The sequence below is a fragment of the Musca vetustissima genome, unplaced genomic scaffold (assembly GCF_032173495.1).
Source record: "Musca vetustissima isolate MV318-11 ecotype Yass unplaced genomic scaffold, APGP_CSIRO_Mvet_v1 utg23795, whole genome shotgun sequence".
NCBI lineage: Eukaryota > Metazoa > Arthropoda > Insecta > Diptera > Muscidae > Musca > Musca vetustissima.
The window spans coordinates 50,596-72,421 of NW_026880824.1; the positions used below are offsets into that span (position 1 = coordinate 50,596).

General features: G+C 33.0%; 1 protein-coding gene across 1 annotated transcript in view; it reads left to right on the plus strand.

Annotated features, from left to right (window-relative positions):
- The first annotated feature begins 3,059 nt into the window (after positions 1 to 3,059).
- Positions 3,060 to 21,826, plus strand: part of LOC133326678 (uncharacterized) — a 70,104-nt gene continuing 51,337 nt past the window's right edge. Inside the window, exon 1 of the mRNA XM_061535300.1 lies at positions 3,060 to 4,972. Coding sequence (XP_061391284.1) covers positions 3,103 to 4,972 — 1,870 coding nt within the window. The 5' untranslated portion in view covers positions 3,060 to 3,102. The remainder of the gene's footprint in view (positions 4,973 to 21,826) is intronic.

The window sequence follows — 21,826 nt, forward strand, 5'->3', positions numbered from 1 at the left end:
ATTTGTTGTTGTCTTTGTGTAACAAACAACTGCAGAAAAACTTAAAAAAAATCCTCTCAATAAACAACTCCAATCCAAATCCCAAAAATTAATTAATAAATCTGTCCATACACACAACATAATATTTCGGTCAGATTTCTATCGGAAAACTGTATATCTTATCTCCCATTGCTACTACTTTGGATTTAGAATTGAAATGTTGATCTTCCACAAGGTGATAAAGGTTCTATAATTAAATATTTTTCATTTTCAAAAAACAACATAAATAATAATATCATAAATTAAAAAAAAAACTTAATCGTATCAGAAAAGAAAAAATTCCGTTATTGAAAGAGTGTATCTCGTATGGAAAATTGCCTTTTTTTGTCTACAAACTATGTTAAACAAGTGAAAAAGCGTTAACTTCGGCCGGGCCGAACTTTGCATAACCTCCATCATAGGTATACTGACAGATACTTTAAATGAAAATATAGGGAACATACCAAAAAGTGAACCGATTATTCTACAAACCATTATGTACACCAAATACAAATTTCAGCAATTTTTAATGGGGATTTTTCCTAAAACCCTAAAGCGTAGACTGATACTAATAACGTATGGTAGAGTATACAATCCTCAAACTACTGTAATTTAGATTGTAGTTATGAGTTATATGCGGCTATGCATAAAGGGAGGCCAATATTGATTACATAGTGTAGGAGTTAGGGAATTTTTGGTGTTATCATTATATGAGGGCTATGCCTAATTAATTACCGATATATGTCAATTTTGAACCCAACATTCTAGTCTCAATTTCTGCCTTCATGAGGTATCATTATATGGAGAAGATGCTTAAATGCCTGCCGATATATTTCATTGTCGTCAGGTTCGAGTTTTTATCACGATAAACTCTGTTTATTCCGAGTAACGACTATCTCCCATACTATGGCGGAATACGCCTACATGGGAAGAACCCCAACACACGGAACAAATCAGCTTACTATTTTAATATAAAAAGGGGTTTATATGGGGACTACCCCTAAAAGGGGTTGAACACCAGTTTTTATAAAAGTTAGTACTAAATGTGTTTATGTGATATGTTATATAAAGTTTTTGGACAACAACTTATCATTCTGTAGTTTTGGAATCGATGATAAAACCTTTCGTTGATAGAATATTCTTTGTATGGGCGCATGTCTTGACATATGAATATGAGGGTTCAATATGCTCCTCATAAAAGTTAATATAAATAATTTGTGTCTCCAAATTCATTTGGGCGCCAATTTCGATTTTGAATACCGTGCGAATAATATTTCAGCTATGTCAGTATGTCACCATACCACAAATTAGTATATACACATAATAATAATAAAACGGAAACATTCACTTGTGAATTATATAAATAATAATTTGATTTCATCCATCTGGCTGGCACTTAATTGCCCTCCTAACCCCGCTGTGCCGTAAATGAGATCTCAGATAATGGGTGTTAAATAACAGCCACAACAACACACATCCCAACACAAGTCAAACGTCAAAACGCACTTTTATCATCATTTAGTTGTCAATGTGCGACAGACTCTGCCTCCAACTACCAACTATAACTGTCTCCGGATATGACGGCGAACAATTCGGTCTGATGGTGTCAAAACAAACAAGAGCGGTGTTTTTTGGGAGGGAGATAAACCAAACAAATCGTGAAGAAAGACAAGTCCAAAAAAATGTGTCAGAGATAAAAAGGCAAACAATAACATTAACACCATTGAAGAATGAAAACAACGACCCGAATATGTTCTCACTCGTCAAACAGAGGGCACTTGTGTGTGGGATAGAGTCTCTCTCTCTAGCGGAAACATGAGAGATACAATGCGGAGCGGAAAACATGAGAGATACAATGTATTTATTTGTTTACAAGTCATAAATGAAAATTTAACAGTAAAGAGCCGACATGTTCGGTTTTGTTTTCTTCTGTATATGTGGATACTCTCTGCATCTTTGTTGAGGCAACAGAAATTACTGTTCTCCTAACCTAAAATGTGTGCTCTAACGTTGTTAGTTAATCGACTCTCTCTCCATCTCACTGTAATCTCTCTTAATAAATGTTTGTTGGCCTAGTTGTTAGAGCCGCCACATTTGTGGGCGGCACATGGGGCTAGCTTGATGTGCTGAAACAATTTCAAGCTGAAACAATTTCAAGCAGAATCATGCAAACCACCACATGTGTGCTCTCTTTGAGAGCAATTTCTGTGTGAAAAAAAAACACAAAAGAATGCCTCTCTGAATTTCTTTGATTTCAAGAGATCCATTCCGTTACGAACAGAACATTTTCGCTCTCGATTGGGGGCTATCATTTTCTCTCTCTCTCTCCGTCTCTCTGTGTTTATTATTGTGTTGTTGCATTCAAATTTTATAACACCAAATTGCTCTTTTTTAGGTGTTACGGCTTCGTATTTGACAGAATGTTACGTAAAGCCTATTTCATTAGAGTGGGAAATAAACGTGTATATATATGTAGGGTTGTGTGTGCATGAGCTTGACATGGCCTATGTGATTGTTGTTGTTTTCATTTTATTTAACATTTTCCAAACTTTTTTTCTTTGCTTTCAGATAATCATTACCAAAAACCACACAATAAACAAATAACAGAGCACCAATACCACAACCACAGCGCAAATCAACACAACGGCAGTGAGCAGCGAACAGCTACAGCAGCTAAACGGAACGGAGACGATTTTGTCTGAACGCAGTCGTGTTACGTATGCGAAAGGGAATGGTTACATCAAACGTTGAAAAAATATTTTTTAATAAAAAATAGCGGAATAAAACAAAAAATAACATGAAAAATATTTAAGATATTATATGTGTGTAAATAAAATATTAAACAAAAAATAATAACAAAAATAAAATAAAAAAATCTAGAAAATAAAATAAAAAGAAATATGCAACATAATTTTGTATTACTAATAATGTCTATAAATAACAAGTGAAGTGTTTATGAAGAAAGAAAAAAAATCAAATAAATTACGTTAGAATTTTCATGATTGTGAAACAAATCTTCGTAATTGAAAATTGTGGAAAAAAAGAAAAAATAAATTAATCGGAAATAATTGCCGATATTCTATAATGTCTAAAAGTGCCACTGAGCAATTTCAAATAAAAAAGAAAAGAAAACATCCATTAAACGGTACATCCGTTGTTATTTCAAGCACTGCATCGCCAGTTAATCAAGATATTGAAATCACTAATAATAATAACAATAGACTATTACCTATCTTCACACGTTACGTCAACGGTATCACATCGGACGCCATCATCAAAGAGAATTTCCCAGAATTCCAAATTGATGATAAGTTCTTGAATCATTCGTCGTTATATTTCAAACCGATTACAGCTGCCGACGAAACTGCGGATATCTATTTAGATTCTGACTGCATAGCTGCAGTGGCGGCGTCAGACAAAGCGCACGCTGTTGCCACACCTCCTCAGAACAATCTCAATAACAACAACAACAGCAGCAGCATTCGAGCAGCACCAACAGCAGCTGTATCGTTGTCCACAAACTGTTTACGTGACAGCGTGCAGGCACAATCATTGCTACGAGGAAAATCTTTCAGATCCAATACAGCCAACAACACAATGCCACTGCAACACGGTTTCTATGCCAAAGGAGCTTCGGCTAGCAAAAGAGCCTTGAAATCAGCGAAAGTGCAATCAAATTCTCCATCAGGCCTGAACAAACAGCCAACAACGGGGGACGCTGCTAAGCGACCACGACATTCTCTAGGCTATAACTCAGCCATTGAGGACAATCTCAAGATACGTTCCCAATCTCTAATGGCAGGACCAAATGGTGACAAGTTGCAGTTCTCATATCTTGTGGGAGAGTCCTTGGCCCGTCATGGTCGCTTGCAGGAGGCTTTCGACATTTATGCCCTTATTGCCAGTGAACAGCCCAAGGGGTTTATACCCCTGGAAAAACTCAATATATTGGCTACAGCCTTATTGGAGTACATACGAATGCTAAGCAGCAGTTCGAAAAAGCCCGTTGAAAACACAGAGAAAATGACAAAACCTCTTGACGATATGCAACAATTGACCAATATATCCACTACAACCTCTTCGGCTTCCGGTTCATCAAACCTAGCCACACAATGGCAGCTGATGGCTGGTGCATTTAACCCACATCTGGCACACTCCAATTCGATATCGGATACCCCAACATTAATTCCTAACGGCAATTTAGATTTACACAATCCTTCGCGAGAGCTAGCACGCAATAAAACCCCTACTCTACTAGACGATTTAGATCCCCTACTGTGTCCACTGTGCCGCGATATCTTACGTTGTCCGGTTACCGCGAATTGTGGCCACACTTTTTGTCGTCAGTGTTGTGATACAATCACGATGTGTAATATTTGCCATATTAAATTCCCGCGTTTACATAAAGAAGAGCCCATAACGGAGACATTGAATTTGGTCAGCCTATCGACAGCTACCAGTACAACAACCAGCAGTAGTAGTCGAACAATGAGCAGCAGTTTAACTCCGAGTGTACAAAATTTCTCCGGTTCTCAGGCGCAATCGAATGTCTCATTTAGTGCAACAGGTGGGGTGTCGTATAGTTCTGAAAGTCCATTTGGTTCCATGAGCACCGATGATATGCCACGATTACGTATGGTCACGTCTCCAATGCCGCCCACATTGGCAGGATCGCCAACAACGGTGACCACCACCACGGTGGCATGCACTACCGATACGGCTACAACCACAATGGCTGCAACATCTTCGTCAACGCTAAGTACAGGATCGCGTGGCGGTTCCAGTTCCAGTGATAGCATGAAATTTATGCCCGATGTTTTGGTGCGACGTTTAGTTGAGAAATGGTGGGGTCCCGATTTGCAAGCAAGAAAAATTCTTGAGACAGCAACAAGTTATATGCATTTAAATCTGCTCGACGATGCATTGAAATTTTGTAACGTCAGTTTAGAAAAAGGTAAGGCTTTAGAAATATCGACGAATTATGAACGATTCGGAAAACAAATTTTTGAGTTATCCTAATCACTAAACAATACGTTAGGCAAAATTATTGCGATGGAGATGGGAGTAGATAAACAAGTGAAATTAAGATATAAAATAATGGTAAAATAAAAATTCGAAAAAAAATGTTTGAATATCCTAATCAATAGACAATACGGAATATTATATTATGGTGATGGATATCAGAGAATAAATATTAGTAAAATTTGGTTGTTTGGAGATGATTATATTCAATTATATTCAAGAGATGATTATATTCAATATAATTGAGATGCAGGTTATCCTAATCACTAGACAATACGGCAAAGCTTTTGTATAAGAAGCATTAATGCGACGATGACGAAAATAATCACCCAGGTTTTGAAACACTAAACAATACGGAAATGGTAACATATAAAACATGCAATGGAGGCAATTATATCCTAATCACTAGACAATACGGAAAATATACAATACTCCATTTTTGTGATGCAGATCAGAGTAGATAAACAAAAGATATAAAGATTATTATATTCAATATGATTGAAACGTGGGTTATCCTAATCACTAGATAATACGGTAAAAAATATAAGATTAATGCGATGGAGACAAGACTAATTATTATATAGAACGATGGTGGAATTATGATTCCAATAAAATGTTTGAATATCCTAATCACTAGACAATACGGAAAAGGTACAATACAATATTATTACCATGGAGATCAGAGTAGATAAACAAAGAATATAAAATATCATTATATTCAATATATTTGAAATGTGGGTTATCCTAATCACAAGACAATACGGAAAAGCAAAGCTTTACTAAAAGAAACATAAATGCGACGTAGAAGAACTGATGTCCTTGCTTTGAATTTGGAAAGAGCTTCCTTTAGCAAATAATAATCAATAGACAATAACAGTACTGTGATAAAAACAATTATATGAAAAAATTATGGTGGAAATATAATTCGGAAGAATGTTTGAATGCCCTATAACTAGACAATACGAAAAATAGGTTAGATACTTCTTCATAACGCCACTCTTGACCACATGGCTATTTTTTTTAAATATTCATATTTTCATAGGGTTCACCACAAAGTAATTTAATTAATATTCCACTAACTAAGTTCCTCTCTCTTCTCTTTGAAAATAAAATTTCTGTAATCCCCCTTGGCTGACACCAAATTAGATTATACAACCACAACTTAAGTCGACCAGAACAATATGACAAGTTTTTACTTTGTAAAAGGAAACCCAATGGAAAATTTCAACCCAACAACAAACAACGTCCAAGGGATATACGACAAAATGTTTGATAACTAACATATTGTCATACTTGTATGTTCAACCTCCTCAATAGAACCCTGAGCTCTTAGCTATTTTTATATGTAGATTATAAATATAACAGTGAGGACAGCATCCTTTACCGCATGTTTCTTTATGTGTGTGTGTGTGGGTGTATATTGGTGATATATATAGAGGATATTTACAACTTATTTATATATTTTGTTGTTAATATCCTTTAGCAGCGTTGATGTGAATTTACATTGCCATCCTTGTCGTCATGGGCGTAATAAAATTAAATAAATTTCCCGTCAGTTTTATTTGCAATAAAATAGAGCAAAACATAGTAAGATAAAAAATGTAACCTTTGACCTTTTTCTCACAATTTTAAATTGTTGTCAATTCTCAGCTGATTTCTGTAAGTCAAAAGAAAACCTTTTGTCCTTCGTAAACTATACAAATATATTTCAAACCTATTATCGGTATTTCGAAAATTTAAGTCTCATGCCCATATATTGGTTTTTGTAATAACTCCCCATATAAGGCATTTTCTAACCGACTTCTCAGAGGATAAATCGATGTGGTAAAACCTTTTACAAATTCATAATTATGAAGTGAAGAAAAAGTTCGTCACGACCGAATTTTTTAACTATCTATAAATTAACGGTATCTTCAGGGATTTTATCATTGTTATATTATCAACAATACTATAAATTAATATTAACTATGACATAATTAAATTATATATCACACAATTTATCTTCATCCTAAACATAAATTACGCCTCTGGTGTTACATTTCGAGACTGATATAATTTTATTTTACTGTTGGGTATTTCGAACATATGTACATATTTCCCATTTGGGCCATCATAGCTGACTGAGTGACGGACTGACTTGCCTGGTGAGCATTCATTTTCATTATCTTACAAAGTGACGTTGTAAGAAAATGCCATCAGATTTTCTGTTAAATTTGAACATTAAATAAACAATAAGTAATGATTTTGAAAATACTACCCAGTCCCGAGTGCGTTGAATGGATGTAACGTCTGATATTCTGCCACATAAACACATGGCTAAGTAAGACAGAAAACAAGAACAACAATTCTGACATGAGTGATATGTAACAATCAAAAACTGTCAACATTAGCTGACAGTTTAGTGATGTCTAGTTTGAGTGTTAGTGTTTTTTTTTTATTGCACAAAGCTAATCAGCGGAGATATATGTTGCTTATGGGAAGCCTTCATTATAAATGAAAATCAAAAAGCAAAAGAATATCAACACAAAAACCGACTTTAATTTATTGCTTTTTGCCTCCCCGGGCACATTAGTATTAAATTTGAATTTTACACAATCTAACAAACTTGAATTATTCAAAGACTTAATTAACAAGGAAAACTTTGTTTTTGGGTTTCCATACAATGCAACCAACCATACAATGCATTGCCTTTGTGAGGCCTCCACAAGCAAGGCTACTAAATGATTCAACGAAACTTGCATTGCTTGGTAGCTTAGTAGTAGCCATGACAGCAATCTATCCTTGAACTTTTTGGCCTAACTGAATGGAATGTTTTTTTCTTTTTTTTTGGGTCTTGAAAGATTTCATAATTTATAAATGAAGAATAGAAAACTTTTTTTTGATAGGATAATACATTTTTTGAGGATTTCATTTTGTTTGTTTTTTTTCGGCAAAAGTTTTAAGCCATAATGTGGAACATTTACGATTTTTTTCAATGCTTGCATTGTATTTGGAATAATAAATTTTTAATTTACCATAATTTAGAGGTTTGCTATAATTTCAAGCAATTATTTTAATGTAGATATTACACCACATATAATGGTAAATCTAAAGTATTTTAGAGAAAAAAATCTGTTAATTCCCCAACGTATGAACTTTCCAAATACATTGTACACATCTTAAAGAACTTGACCAAGAATTCATGTTACAACATCAAAGACGCCATGGAGATGAGAAGAAGAATTAAGGATATATCAATAGAAGAAGACAAGATTTTACTATTATTTGACGTTATTTCACTATTCCACAGCAAACCCATAAATTTAGCATTGAAGACTATTACCGAAAAATGGGACTTAATAAAAGAATATACAAATATACAAAAGGACGTCTTCATAGAAATACTAACTCTTTGTATAAAAGATTCAAGATATTTCATTTATGATGACAAGGTGTATGAACAGAGAAAAGGACTACCGATGGGATCTCCAGCGTCACCGATTATTGCAGACATAGTAATGGAGGAGTTATTGGACGCTACAATGGAGAAATTGACACACAAACCAAAAGTTCTTACGAAATATGTGGACGATATTTTCTGCATTGTAAAGAGAACGGAAATAGACAACACTTTAAAAATCCTCAACTCATTTGATAAACATGTACAATTTACACACGAAATAGAAGAAAACCAAAAATTACCTTATCTTGACGCAATGATAATTCGACAAGGCCAAAAATTAACAATAGATTGGTACCAAAAACCCACTGCATCTGGACGATTAATAAATTTCTATTCTAAACACCCCAGACGCATAAAAATAAATACGGCCACAAACTTTATAAACAGGGTATTAAACATAAGCGACGGACAATTTCACCAAGCAAATGAAGAAAAGATACGATACATATTAATGAAAAATTATTTCCCATTAAAAACAATTGACGAACTACTACAATCCTGCAAGTCGAAAAATAAAGCTAAAATCGAAAAAGAAGAAAAATCGTACAAGTCACTGACATATATACCAGGACTTTCCGAGAGATTGAGCAATTCAAATATCTATGACAAAACCAATTATCAACTATCCCTAAAATCTAAAAATAATATCAATAGCCTATTTAGCAGGACAAAATCGAAAATAAAAAAAGAAGACAAGTGCAATGTAGTATATAAGATAAAATGTAACGGGGACAAAACCAACTTATGCCAAAAGGTATATGTTGGTACAACAAAAACCAAGCTAAAGACAAGACTTTCTGGTCATAAGTCAGATCAAAATACAGACAAGCCATTAGAACAAAAGACGGCTCTTGCAGCACATTGCACAATCACGGGGCATACACCAAATTTCAAAGACGTTGATATTTTGACACAAGAAAACAATTACAAACGACGATTTACTTTAGAAATGCTTAATATAATAAATGTACCACAAGAGAAGAGAATGAATTACAAGACTGACACGGACCACTGTGCACATATGTATAGAAATTTAGTTCATAAGCACAGACGAATTAGAGTTTAGTTTAGCATAGACGGTGTAACAAACCTGTAGCTTTTCTCAAAACGTAATATTTGTGTTATATTATTCTGTGAAAACCTTATTAAATAATTGTATCTTTTAGTATTTCCCTGAAGATGACTGTCGAAGACAGTCGAAATATTGGAAAATAAAAATAAGAAATCAGAAATCATAATACAGCATTTTATTTAACCTTGAGCCGAACAAAATCCAAACAAGGAAAAAAAAATAAAAAAACAGTTCTAAAGTCAACACTTGAACCAGTATTTCGATGAGGCACGTTTTCACTGTATCAAAGTGTATACACCCTCGTTAGCCATAAGGCTGAGGGTATTAATATCCATTAAAAATTACTGAAATTTGAATTTGGTTTACATAATCAGTCTGTAGAAAGGCCACTTTTTTGTATGTTTCCTATATTTTCATTTCAAGTACCTGTCAGCATATCTATGGTGGAGGGTAACCAAAGTTCGGCCCGGCCGAACTTAACGCTTCTTCACTTGTTCTAATTTATTATTTTTTTGCACTCATTTGGTGTTATAGAATTCCACATTTCGGGTTAATATATACCTTAATGGGTTAATTTCTTAAATACCTTAGCCCGGACATTTTTAATTGGATTTGTAAAAGCACTTCTCTTAAAATTGGATTTTTAAAGACTAATAGGTCTGTATTGTGATAACAATCTTTATCAAGACCACTGGTCTGTATAGAAACCACAAGTGTGTTTACTGACCTGTTGGTTTATATATTGAACACAGGTTGAATTATATAGTCGAACCTTTATGAAGAGACCAAAGGTCTGTATAGAAACCGGACTTTGAAAAGACAATTTGGTCTTTATAAAGGCCGGTTACAAGTGTATAGAGACCACAGGTCTGTATAGAATCTATATAAATAACACAGTACGAATTATGTAGTCGAATTGGTCTCTATATACATACCACAGGCCATTATGAAGAGATCAAGTCTGTATAGGAACCACTGGGAGACCACAGGTCTCTATAGAAACAATTAGGTAGGTGTAGAATTATTAAGAAATATTTTCATAGCACTTGAAAATAAAATCTTTAAAAAATCCCGCCTAAACGCCTATTTCTGCGCTTGAAAATTTTTTCTTCAAAAAAGCCCGCCTAAACGCCTATTTCTGCGCTTGAAAATTTTTTCTTCAAAAAAATCCACGCCTATTTTTGGGTTTGGAAAAATATTTTTAAACAAATCCACAGCTGTTTTTGTGCTTGAAAATATATTTTATTTTAAGGCTTTAAAAAATATACATAAAAAATTCCACACCTATTTCTGGGCTTGAAAAGATATTCCCAAAATTTTTTCTGTTTTTAAGGCTTGAAAAAATATTCTTAAAAAATCCACGCATATTTCTGGGCTTCAAAATATTTTATTAAAAAATCCACGTATATTTCTGGACTTCAAAAAATATTCTTAAAAAAATTCACGCCTATTTCTGGGTTTGAAAAAATATTCTTAAAAAATCCAGGCCCATTTGTGAGCTAATCAAAATATTCTAAAACAAATCCACGCCAATTTATGGGCTTGAAAAAAACCTATCCCATTATAGGAATTAGAAAAAATATTTTAAAAAAAAGTTACGCCTATTATTGGCCTTGAAAAAATATTATAGATATTAAAAAATATACTTACAAGGTCTACGCTTGTTGTAGGCAATAAAAAAATTTTCCTTAGAAAATCCACGCCTATTTAGGTCTTAAAAAAAAATTATTCTCAAAAATTCATACAGACCTTGAAACATTATTTTTCAAAATCCAGGCGTCTTCTTGAATCTTCTGAAAGTGTAGAATTTTGAAAAAAAAAAATTGTTTCATAGTTTCCGAGAATCATTATAATTTAAATCATTAATGGCATCAAGAGGAACTTTAATAAAAAAAGTATTTTTCTAAATTTTTCTGGGGATTTTTTAACAAAAATGTTTAAAGAACCCCTTAGTTGGCATTAAAAAATGTATTATATGCTTCAGAGCAGCGCGTGGTTGGAATAAATGAAACATATTTTAAAAGGATTTTCAATCATTATCTATTTAAAAATATTTTATAATAATATACAATAAATAGTCTGCAAATGTGTGTCCAATAGTAGAAGTAAATAATGAAAACATAAATTTGTTCATTATCTTCATTTTTAAAAAATTCCTATACACGACACCCAAATCACTTCAATGTTCATGTTATTTTGGTTATGACTTGTGAAGAGAATATTTAACAATAGAAAACTCAAAAATCACATAGATACAATTTTGTTTTGGAACATCTGTTTTCTTTTCTTGCAAGACATTTTTGGAAATTATTCATAAATTACTGTCTGTCTATTGCTCTTGACGCCTTCGATTGTGTAACAATACTTGAACAGATAATGAAAAAATTACACATTTTTTAATTACCTATGAACTTAATGGGTGTACAACGACCGAACAAACACAAAAATATACATATATATTCTACACCCCATCATCATCATTATTATTTCCCACTCATGTTAAATGTCGGGTAATTTTGATGCTAAAGATTAAATGACTTTTACATAATCAATCAGTTTGCCAACAGACTGAAAACTAAATGCGAGTGAAAAACAAAAAACCAAACAACATTTATGTCTACCCATAGCAGAGCAAGGGGAACAAAAAACGAAGGAAAATATGGGCGGCGACTGGCTATGATATCTACAATTCATTTTAGGGCCTTAGGTCCACCATATGTTGTCGATGCGATGGCATTCAAGCGTATGGTTTCTGGGTTTCGCACAGCTGCGTTTTTGTATATGTATGTTTATGTGTCTATCTGTCTGTCTGTCTGCCATTTCAGTCGTTTGTATGCCAGTCTGTTTATTTTATCGAGAGTCATGTTCTTGATGTGGAGTATAAATATTTTTGTGCTCATGTCATTGTTTTAGTATTGTCCCTCCAGAGCAGCTGGAAAATAAGTTTTTGTTTTTATTAGACATGATTTGTAAACTATGATGAACTCATTAGATATGAAATACTTTAGAATAATAGAATAATGAGATCGCAACTGATTTAATAAAAATTTATAATTATTTTAATTTGTTTAATATTCGAGATGGAAGAATTCAACAAAAATATAAACAAGGAATGAAAAGGAATGAAATGTCGTGACACTGTGCCAGGGAAATCAATCATCAGGAAATTTTATGTTTTTTTTTACCCTTCAACAAGAGGCTGGCTTTCAAACTACCTATCCTGTAAGGAAACGAAATATCATACTTCAGAAACATGGCTCGTAAAATGCCCCATAGGACCAGGAAAATATTTAAAATGGGAGGGGACAATGACAGATATGCATTTTAAATAAAAAAATAGTAAGTACTGCTTTTCGATATTTTATTATTCGAAAAATTGATCGTGTCAAAGTCGGGATTTCTGTATTTTATGAAACCAATTCATACAAATTTAGATACTCGTTTCTTGTCAGAGAGAATGAAAGAAAACAACTTTGTGATGTGCGTGTTTTGTGGTGATGGCTCTTTGTCTTTTTAATTTTTTTTTTTTTTTTTTTTGATTTTATGTCTTCTTCATTACGTTTTGTCTCATTGTTTCTTATTTATTTATTTACATGTTCATGTTCACAATCACATACAATGTTAAACATTCCGTTAGGCTTTTTGTTCGTATCAACAATTGTTTGATATATTGTAATTAGCATTTATATCAAAATAATTTGGAAAATACACATGTGAATTATGTAATGCAAAATAAAGATACAATGAAATGCAAAACTAGTAACAATCGAGTAAGTGGAATGTCGGCGGTTGTTAGCAACAGAAACAGTATTCAAATGAACTGTTGCTGGAGTAACAAACACAATGGTTGGGGAGAGGTGTAGAACGATACCAAAGCAAAACACAGTCGAACAATGAATGGTTGTGTTTTCCTCTTCATTATAATTTGTTTACATGTTCATATTCTGCTTTAGAACCATCATATACAATATTAAATATTCGGTTGGGCTTGTTGTTCGTATCAACACTTGTTTGGTAGATATATTATATTTAACATTTATATCGAAATAATTTGAAAAATACATATGCGAATTATGTAATACCAACGCAGAGGTCGGTAAGAGTATCTGAAATAAACACACAATGGACTGCAAAACTAATCACAATCGAGTGAGTGGAAAGTCGGTGGTTGTAAGCAACAGAAACAGTATTCAAATAAACGATTGCCGGAATAGCAAACACAATGTTTGGAGAGAGGCGGAGAACATTAACAAAGCAAAACACAGACGAACAATGAATGGTGGTTCTGCATTTTTTCTTGGGAGCGATATTTGTTTTTGTAAGAGGGAGAGAGATAGAAAAAATGAGCGCAAATAGTGCTAAAGTAGAGTAGGAAAACATTTGTAATTTTAATGAAATGTTTACTTTAAAAAAATGGATTTCAAATGATTATACATATATAACATGTATAATATGGAAAAAATTAACTATGAATGACATTATGAAAATATTCATTAATCTTTTTACTGTGTAAATATGAGGAATACTTTTTTTATAAGGAGAGAGAGAGAAAGCGGAAAATGAGCATAAATAGCGGTAAAGAAGAGCGAAGTAGGAAAACAGTTGTAGTATTAATACAATTTTAACGTTTTTTTTTTTTTTTTTGGAAAAAATAGTGGCTTTCCCATTATTATAAGCATTTTTTAATTACATTAAAAGTTGAGGTACATGTACACTATGGAAAAATATTAACTATGAATTAAATTATGAAAATATTCGTTAAAATTAATTTAATGTGTAAATCTGCAACAACATTTGTCATGTTAACTACGTCGTTTGGTGAGTCTACAATTGTCGTATAAACGCGTTTAGGGAAGGGCGAGAAGATGTCAATGACAATACTCGTCCTGGTCGACCTGGTCGAAGTTTGAATGTCAAAGGGAGTTGCTGATTCATATTTGCATATCATTCGGTTCATGTTAAGCTATTTTTAAGGAGTTTTTGTGGTTATGAAACGTGCGGTAGAGAAGATAATTCCGAAATTGCCAAATCTTGAGTAAAAAATTGTGCAACCACCTATTAAAGGAAATTGTATTCCTATGAAATCGAAGAAAATTTGAAACAGGAACGAGGATTACTTTAAAGTCTAAGCGTTTAATTGTTTGACCAGGCCATAATGGTTGTTTTTTCATCAGACCTCGTTTTTATTATCTGCTTGAATTTATCTTAACTATAAATAAATAAATAAAAATAATTGTATTTCAAATGTTTGTGCATATAAAAAAATATTTAATATGCCACTTAATTTTCCAAGAAGTTAATTCTTTTAACTATAAATAAATAAAAATAATTGTATTTCAAATGTTTGTGCATTTTCCAAGAAGTTAATTCTTTTCATTTTTTCGTTATTATTCAAGACAAACAGTTTTATGGGTTTCTTTTTGTTATATGCTTTAGCTTTGCATCTTTATTTTGCACCAACACTAAGTGCACATTTACTGAAGCTGATGATAATGTTGATGGTTGTTGAAACCCACAATATGTATAAATATATATATATATATATAGCTTCCATAGAGCACTTCCGTTGCCCTTGAGTAAGTTTCTGTCATTGTTACAATTTTTTTTTATTATTGTTCTCTCTTCACAACTTGTATAGGAGTTTTAAGGCAAAAAGCCATTGCATAAAGTAAAAAAAAAACACAACAACATTAAAAATAAAAGTTTTGCTTTGTTGCCCAATACCACAATTCTAAAATTATTGTTGATGGCAAGAGAACTGACAAAGATACAATCATTTGTATTTGTGTTGAATATAAGGCGATTGTTGTTGTTGTTGTTTACCAAAGGAGGAAATGACAAACGGAAGTGTTTAGCGAAATTGAGTGGCAGGATTTTTATGACAAGCGGGTAACATAAAACACTTATACAAAACGAAATGAAGAAGAAGAAGCAGAAGAAGAATAAGAACATGCGCAAATACAGAAAATCCTATCAACAGTTTATTAACTTGTGTGAATATGTAATATGATTTATATATTTCGCACAAGGGAATAATCATAGGATAGAGGTTAATAAAACAAACGGATTTCTTCTGGTTCATTTATTCTTAGATAATAAAAATCATAAACGAAAATATCTATTATGTGACACTTGTACGTGGCACATTTATCGCATTGAGAGTAGATTTGTTGTATTACCTGGGAAATTGGTCTGTATAAATTCTAATAGAAATGTGTCATAGACAAATCAAAATGAAGGATTTGAACAATAACTTGGTTTTCCATATACGTGAACTAAAAAAAGGAATATTTAACTTGTGAACAAAAACTGAACCATTTTTTATTCATCAATAACCCTTTTGCCTCCTTCAAAGTAATGCCCTTCAATTATAATACAGGGTTGCCCATATTCGACGGACCCACCTGCCAACGCCATAACTTTTGACAGAGATGTCACATCGCTTAATGACATACCGCGTTTGAAGCGTCAGTCCAAGCAGATTTTTACCATGAACCAATACACGCCACGCGATCGCTCTGAAATAGTTGAAATTTACATTCAACAAAAGAAGTCAATTGTGAAAACTCAACGTGCTTTTAAAACATTAAAAAATGTGAGAAGTGCGCCTTCTAGAACACCATTAAGCGTTTATACGAAAAATTTTCTGGTAATTAATCCGAAGAGGCCATTAAAAGTCGACCAAGGCGAAAGATATCGCTGCCGTACGAGCCAGTGTTGAGAGGTCCTCAAGAACACAAAAACGCCGTTCTCAGCAGTTGGGCATGGCTCGGTCCACTTTACAACGGATTATTCGCATTGATTTGCATTTGTTCCCGTACAAAATTCAATTGACGCAAAGAATGTGCCTAGTCGATTGGAATGGGCCCAAAGAGTCATCGAAATGGCCGAAGATGACGAGCAATTGTGGAACAAAATTATCATGTCCCATTTCACATTGAATGGGACCGTAAATAAGCAAAATTGCCGTTTTTACGCCATTGAAAATCCTCAGGAGATTCAATAAGTACCTCTTTATGACGAAAAAGTCACAGTTTGGTGCAGCGTTAGTGCGAAAACGGTCGTTGGGCCGTTTTTCTTCCAAAATGAAAATGGCCATGCTGTTACCATCAATCAGGAGCGTTATCGTGACATGATGACCAATTTTGTGAAGCCAATTATTCGTCGAAAGCGTATGAGGCAGTTCTGTTTTCAACAAGACGGCGCTCCACCGCACACAAGTCGCATATCAATTGATTTTCTGAAGAATTTGTTTCCGGGCCGTTTGATGTCGAAAAGTGGTGATTTGGACTGGCCACCGCCTTCGCCCCATTTGACGCCGCCAGACTTCTTCTTGTGAGGATATTTGAAGTGAAATGTTTACGTTAACAAGCCAAGAACCGTAGAAGAGCTCAAGGACAACATTCGTGAAGAAATAGGCACTATTCCGGCCGAAATGTTGGCAAAAACGATGGAAAATGTAGCAAAAAGGGCACAATACGTCATCAACGCCAGAGGCGGCCATTTGAGAGTTATAATATTTAAAAATTGATGTTAACAAATTTACTTGGAACAAATTAAATGATTAACATTGCCAACCGCCAAATTTTTATTTTTTTTTTGATTTTTTTAAAAAAAAACATGGGTCCGTCGTATATGGGCAAACCTGTACACGTTTCCCCCATTCTCAAAAGATTATGGAAACGGGCTTTTGGTTTGAAATTAAAAAAAAAAAAAAATAAAAAAAAGTTAAACATTATCAAACAAAAAATGTAAACATTATCCAACATTCATTTATATAACACACTTAAACTATATAAAATAATTTATATAATTTTTAATTTTATATAATTAAAAAAAATTACGTCAATATTTAGTTGCCTATATTTGTGTTTGTTGTAGTTTAGATTTTTTTCACACGAAAATAAAATAATTAAAATTAAATTTGTTATGATTTATCGTTAATGGGGGCCAACGACTGACCGACGGGGGGAATCGGGTGGGTCCCAGCCAAGTAATAGCAAAACATGTCTTATCAGCAATTTTTTTTTCTTTTGGGTTTTTGGCTTTTTAAACACTCATAAAATGATAAAAATAAATAGCTACAGAGAAAATAATTAAAACCACCGATCACCACCAACAGCAAACAAAAAGATTTTGTTGTGGCAATAACATTTGATATAATATTAATGTTAGCTTTATATATATGTATGTGTGATTGTGTGCATATTTTTTTCTTCTTTTACATAAAATAATTTATTGTGTTTTATTATTATATACACAAAAATAAATCCAAACATATATTGCCTTAGACAATGAGATAACATGTGTTTAATTTTATTTCATTTTCTGTATTTTTCATAACCTTTCAACTTAAAAAAAATATTTTTTTTTTCAAAATTGTTTTTGAAAACTACAAACACTTTGGTTCAAAGTACAAACTTAATTAAAATACCTTGTAGAACTGTCTTTGCAATATGATTCAGCTTAAATCCATAGTTTTGTGTTTTGTTTTCTTGTGAAATACTTAGATCCGGATTTCATATCAATTTTCATTCAAATTTTCTTATAGTGGAATTTTTGTAAATTAAAAATAAATACAAACCTAATACAAATTAAATATTAGTATTAGGTATTAATACCAATTATATATTAGAGCGGATATTGACTCATAATGACTCACAAATTAAATGACAATCGCATGAGGTTAGTTAAAAAATTATGCGATTTTCGGTATTTCTTAAGACAGTGTTTACTTATAAATGGTACTTATGATAGTCCAAACTTCAAAGAATTTATACAATTAAAAATTGTGATATGTTCGACCGATTGACCGAGTCGTTTCGACCGAATTGTTTATACACTCCACCATACGGTGCGTTCTGATAATACATAAAACCGGTTGGGACCTGCATATGGGGGCACACATTAACCTACACTGGAAAATTTATATATAAAGCATTTTTTGTTCGTTTATATATAGTCGGCTTTAGCCTACAGGGTACTAAAAATGGCTTGTGACCAGTATATTGGGGCTATGTGAAGACATGAAACTAAAAGAATCAAGTAGACTGATATATTTCTGCAAATACCCCTATATTGAACACCAAATTTTAGTTAAAATCTGCTTTGAAAAGGAATGTTCCTAGAATGAAGACAAATGTCGAACTTTGACAAATTTGAATTTAATTCGCATATGCAAGTTTCGCATCAGGGCGGAATAAATACAAGTTATCAACGTACGGCCTTTGTAAAGCCACATAGCCCAATATGCCTGATGAGCCGCTTAACCAACGGCGAAACGCGTTGCATAATGGTGGGTACGTAGGTTCCTTTTCATTGCAAAACTTAGATCATCAAGCTCGACTCGAAAGAGTATAAATAATCACTTAAAATCTTCACATATAGAATGCGGTATGCCAAATTACAGACCTTTCGCTTGGAATATGGATCTCGCACCATAAATAAACGTATTGGAAATTTAATATATGGTCTATATCGAAAAGTTGACCTATTGTGAACATTTTTTATGCCCTCCACCATAAGGTGGAGTGAATATTAAATTTGCCATTCCGTTTGCAACACCTCGAAATATTCACCGTAGAACCCATATAGTACATATATAATCTTGATCAGAATATAATTCTTTATCGGCCGACGCATGTCAGTTTGTCCTTACATCTGTTGAAATCACGACATCGCAATATTTAAGATAGAGCACTGAGATTTTGCACACACATTGGGTTTTCATGGCATAGCACATTTGCGGACTAATTTTTTATTTAATATTGGCCCCATAATATTGGCTATAATCTGGTATTTTGGGTTCTCATAACGATATCATCACTTCTCTGCACTAAAAACTATTAATATTGGCACAATTCGGTATTTTGAGAATTTTCGACTCGTATTTCAAACGAATTTATTTGTAATTTTTTATTCTCATTGGATGTCAAATCTCATTACCAAAAAATATCACTATTGATCTCCGTTTTATTATAGCCCCAACGGTGGCCCCACCATTATATATTTGAGAATTTCAATCATTTTTTTTCACATATTATTCGCAATGTTCAAGGTCCTATCATAAACTGAGTTTTCTCCTAGAAGCATCCATTAATTTTAGATATTTTGATTGTCATCCTCATGGGGGAGGGTATGAAAAGTTCAACCGGGCTGAACATAACGTCGTTTTTATTTGTTAAATAATACTCCCCCTTCATAGGGGCTAATATTTAACTAAAATGTTTTATTCTCACATTAAAAATCGTATTCGAAAAAATTACTTACGAAATGTGGGACGAATAATTTATTATTGTTGTTGGTGTTTTAATCATTGAGCTTGTAACAATATGACAAATTGTGTGTTTAAAACAAAAAAGAGCGGATTGTCATTGTTCAAATATTTTCATCACCTTGTGTGTACGTGTGTGCATATTACTTTTCGGTTCGGCTAAGATACAATGGCACAATCAACCTCATTGGTATTTCAAATATTTGCGCCAAAATATTTGCGTTGAAATATTTTTTTTTCGGTTTCTGTTGTGTTCTTTCCCATTGAAATTCCACGCTTGGTAACTTGGTCAAGATAATAGCAGAGACATAGAATTGGGAAGTAGATAAATATGTTGCCAACATCACAAACAATTCACATCGTCTTTGCAGCTCATTGTAGTTATGATCATTTTGAATTAAGGTCCTTATACATTATTGAATAGTAATTATTTGAGAAGACAATAAAAACATCGAAACAAGAGCTGTTGTCTCTACTAAAAAGTGCATTTCAGAAGTATTTCGGGGATAGGAAGTAGTTTAAATTGCTTTGAAGGGGACAAGTTAGATATGTCTCATATTAGTATGTGTTGCCTTTATCCACAATGAATGATAATACCATTGTCCATACGAGATGTGGAGTTATTTTCTCGTTTCTCACCAATGATCTTCTTTTTTGCACATTTAATTACTCACGCCGCTGCTGAAAACATCTGCACGTTATTTTTGTGGTATTTTTATCAATTAGCTATGATTTATTTTAACCTTGTTTTATTATTTATTCACTTTAAACTCAAGTATTTTTTAAACCGTTATAGCGTTGAACTAAAAAAAAAACACCTCTTTTAAGTGCTTCTTTAGAATCCATCCACATGAAATGATTATTGAGAACAGCAAATTAAGTAAAAGAATAAAAAAAAATAAATAACAGAGATTTTGTATAAACTTTGCTTTTACACCTTATAGCGAACATTTCAAAAATTAATTGGAGCGAGTAATTGAGAAAACAATATTTTATTGTTTTTGTACTTCTTTTGAGAAAACAAAAATGGGGTTTCAACCTTTATATTAGGCCTATGCCATTGTACACTTTTGGAAGGAAGATATTAACCCACTGACAATCAAATTAGAGCCAATTCATTTTAAATACGCGCCCATTATCCAAAAAATAGCGAATAGTGCGGTGTAACATATATATGGACTATTCCCAACTAATGAAAAGGCGTTAAGTTCGGCCAGGCAGAAATTTTGATACTCTCCACCATAGGTATATTGACATAGTAGGGTGGGACATGTATCTTAAATCCTTAAAATATTTCAATATAGAGTTATATCAGGCTATACACACACATATCCTCTCTTAGGAAATGCCGTAAATCTAGAAGTATTATTACAATGGGGCTATGCCTCATTTTCGAATTTGACTATTTAGTTTTGTATCTAGATACCATTCGAAGTTAGTATAATAATACTAGATGTACAGACGGATGACAATGGCCAAATCGTCATAGAATTCCATATTTTATAGGATATAAACGGTTGAAAACCCCGTTCAAAACCTCCATAACACCCAAAATTTGGGGTATCATTATACTGGGTCTACGCCAACAATTATATCAATATTAATAATTGTTCAAGGGTAATCTAATTAGAACACAACATACCAAATAACAAGCAATTCAATCGAAAAAACTTGTCAAAAATTCTCATGATCCGGATATTTGGGGTAGTATCCTTATATGGGACTATCCCAAAATTGGACCAATGTAGTGATTCACAATATTAAATTATAACCATTTCAGTTAAAAATGTACCCAAAATACCGAAATATATAGGGTACTGTTATATAGGGCTATCCGAAAAAGTAGATCAATATTTATTGGGAGGTTCCGTTATATTTTGGCTATAGGGTCGGAAATGAATATTTCGATGAGTTACAAACCGATTGACAAAATTAATGCACCCTTCATACTATGGTGTAAGGTAAAAATGAACTAAAATTTATGATTTTTAGTAGGAAG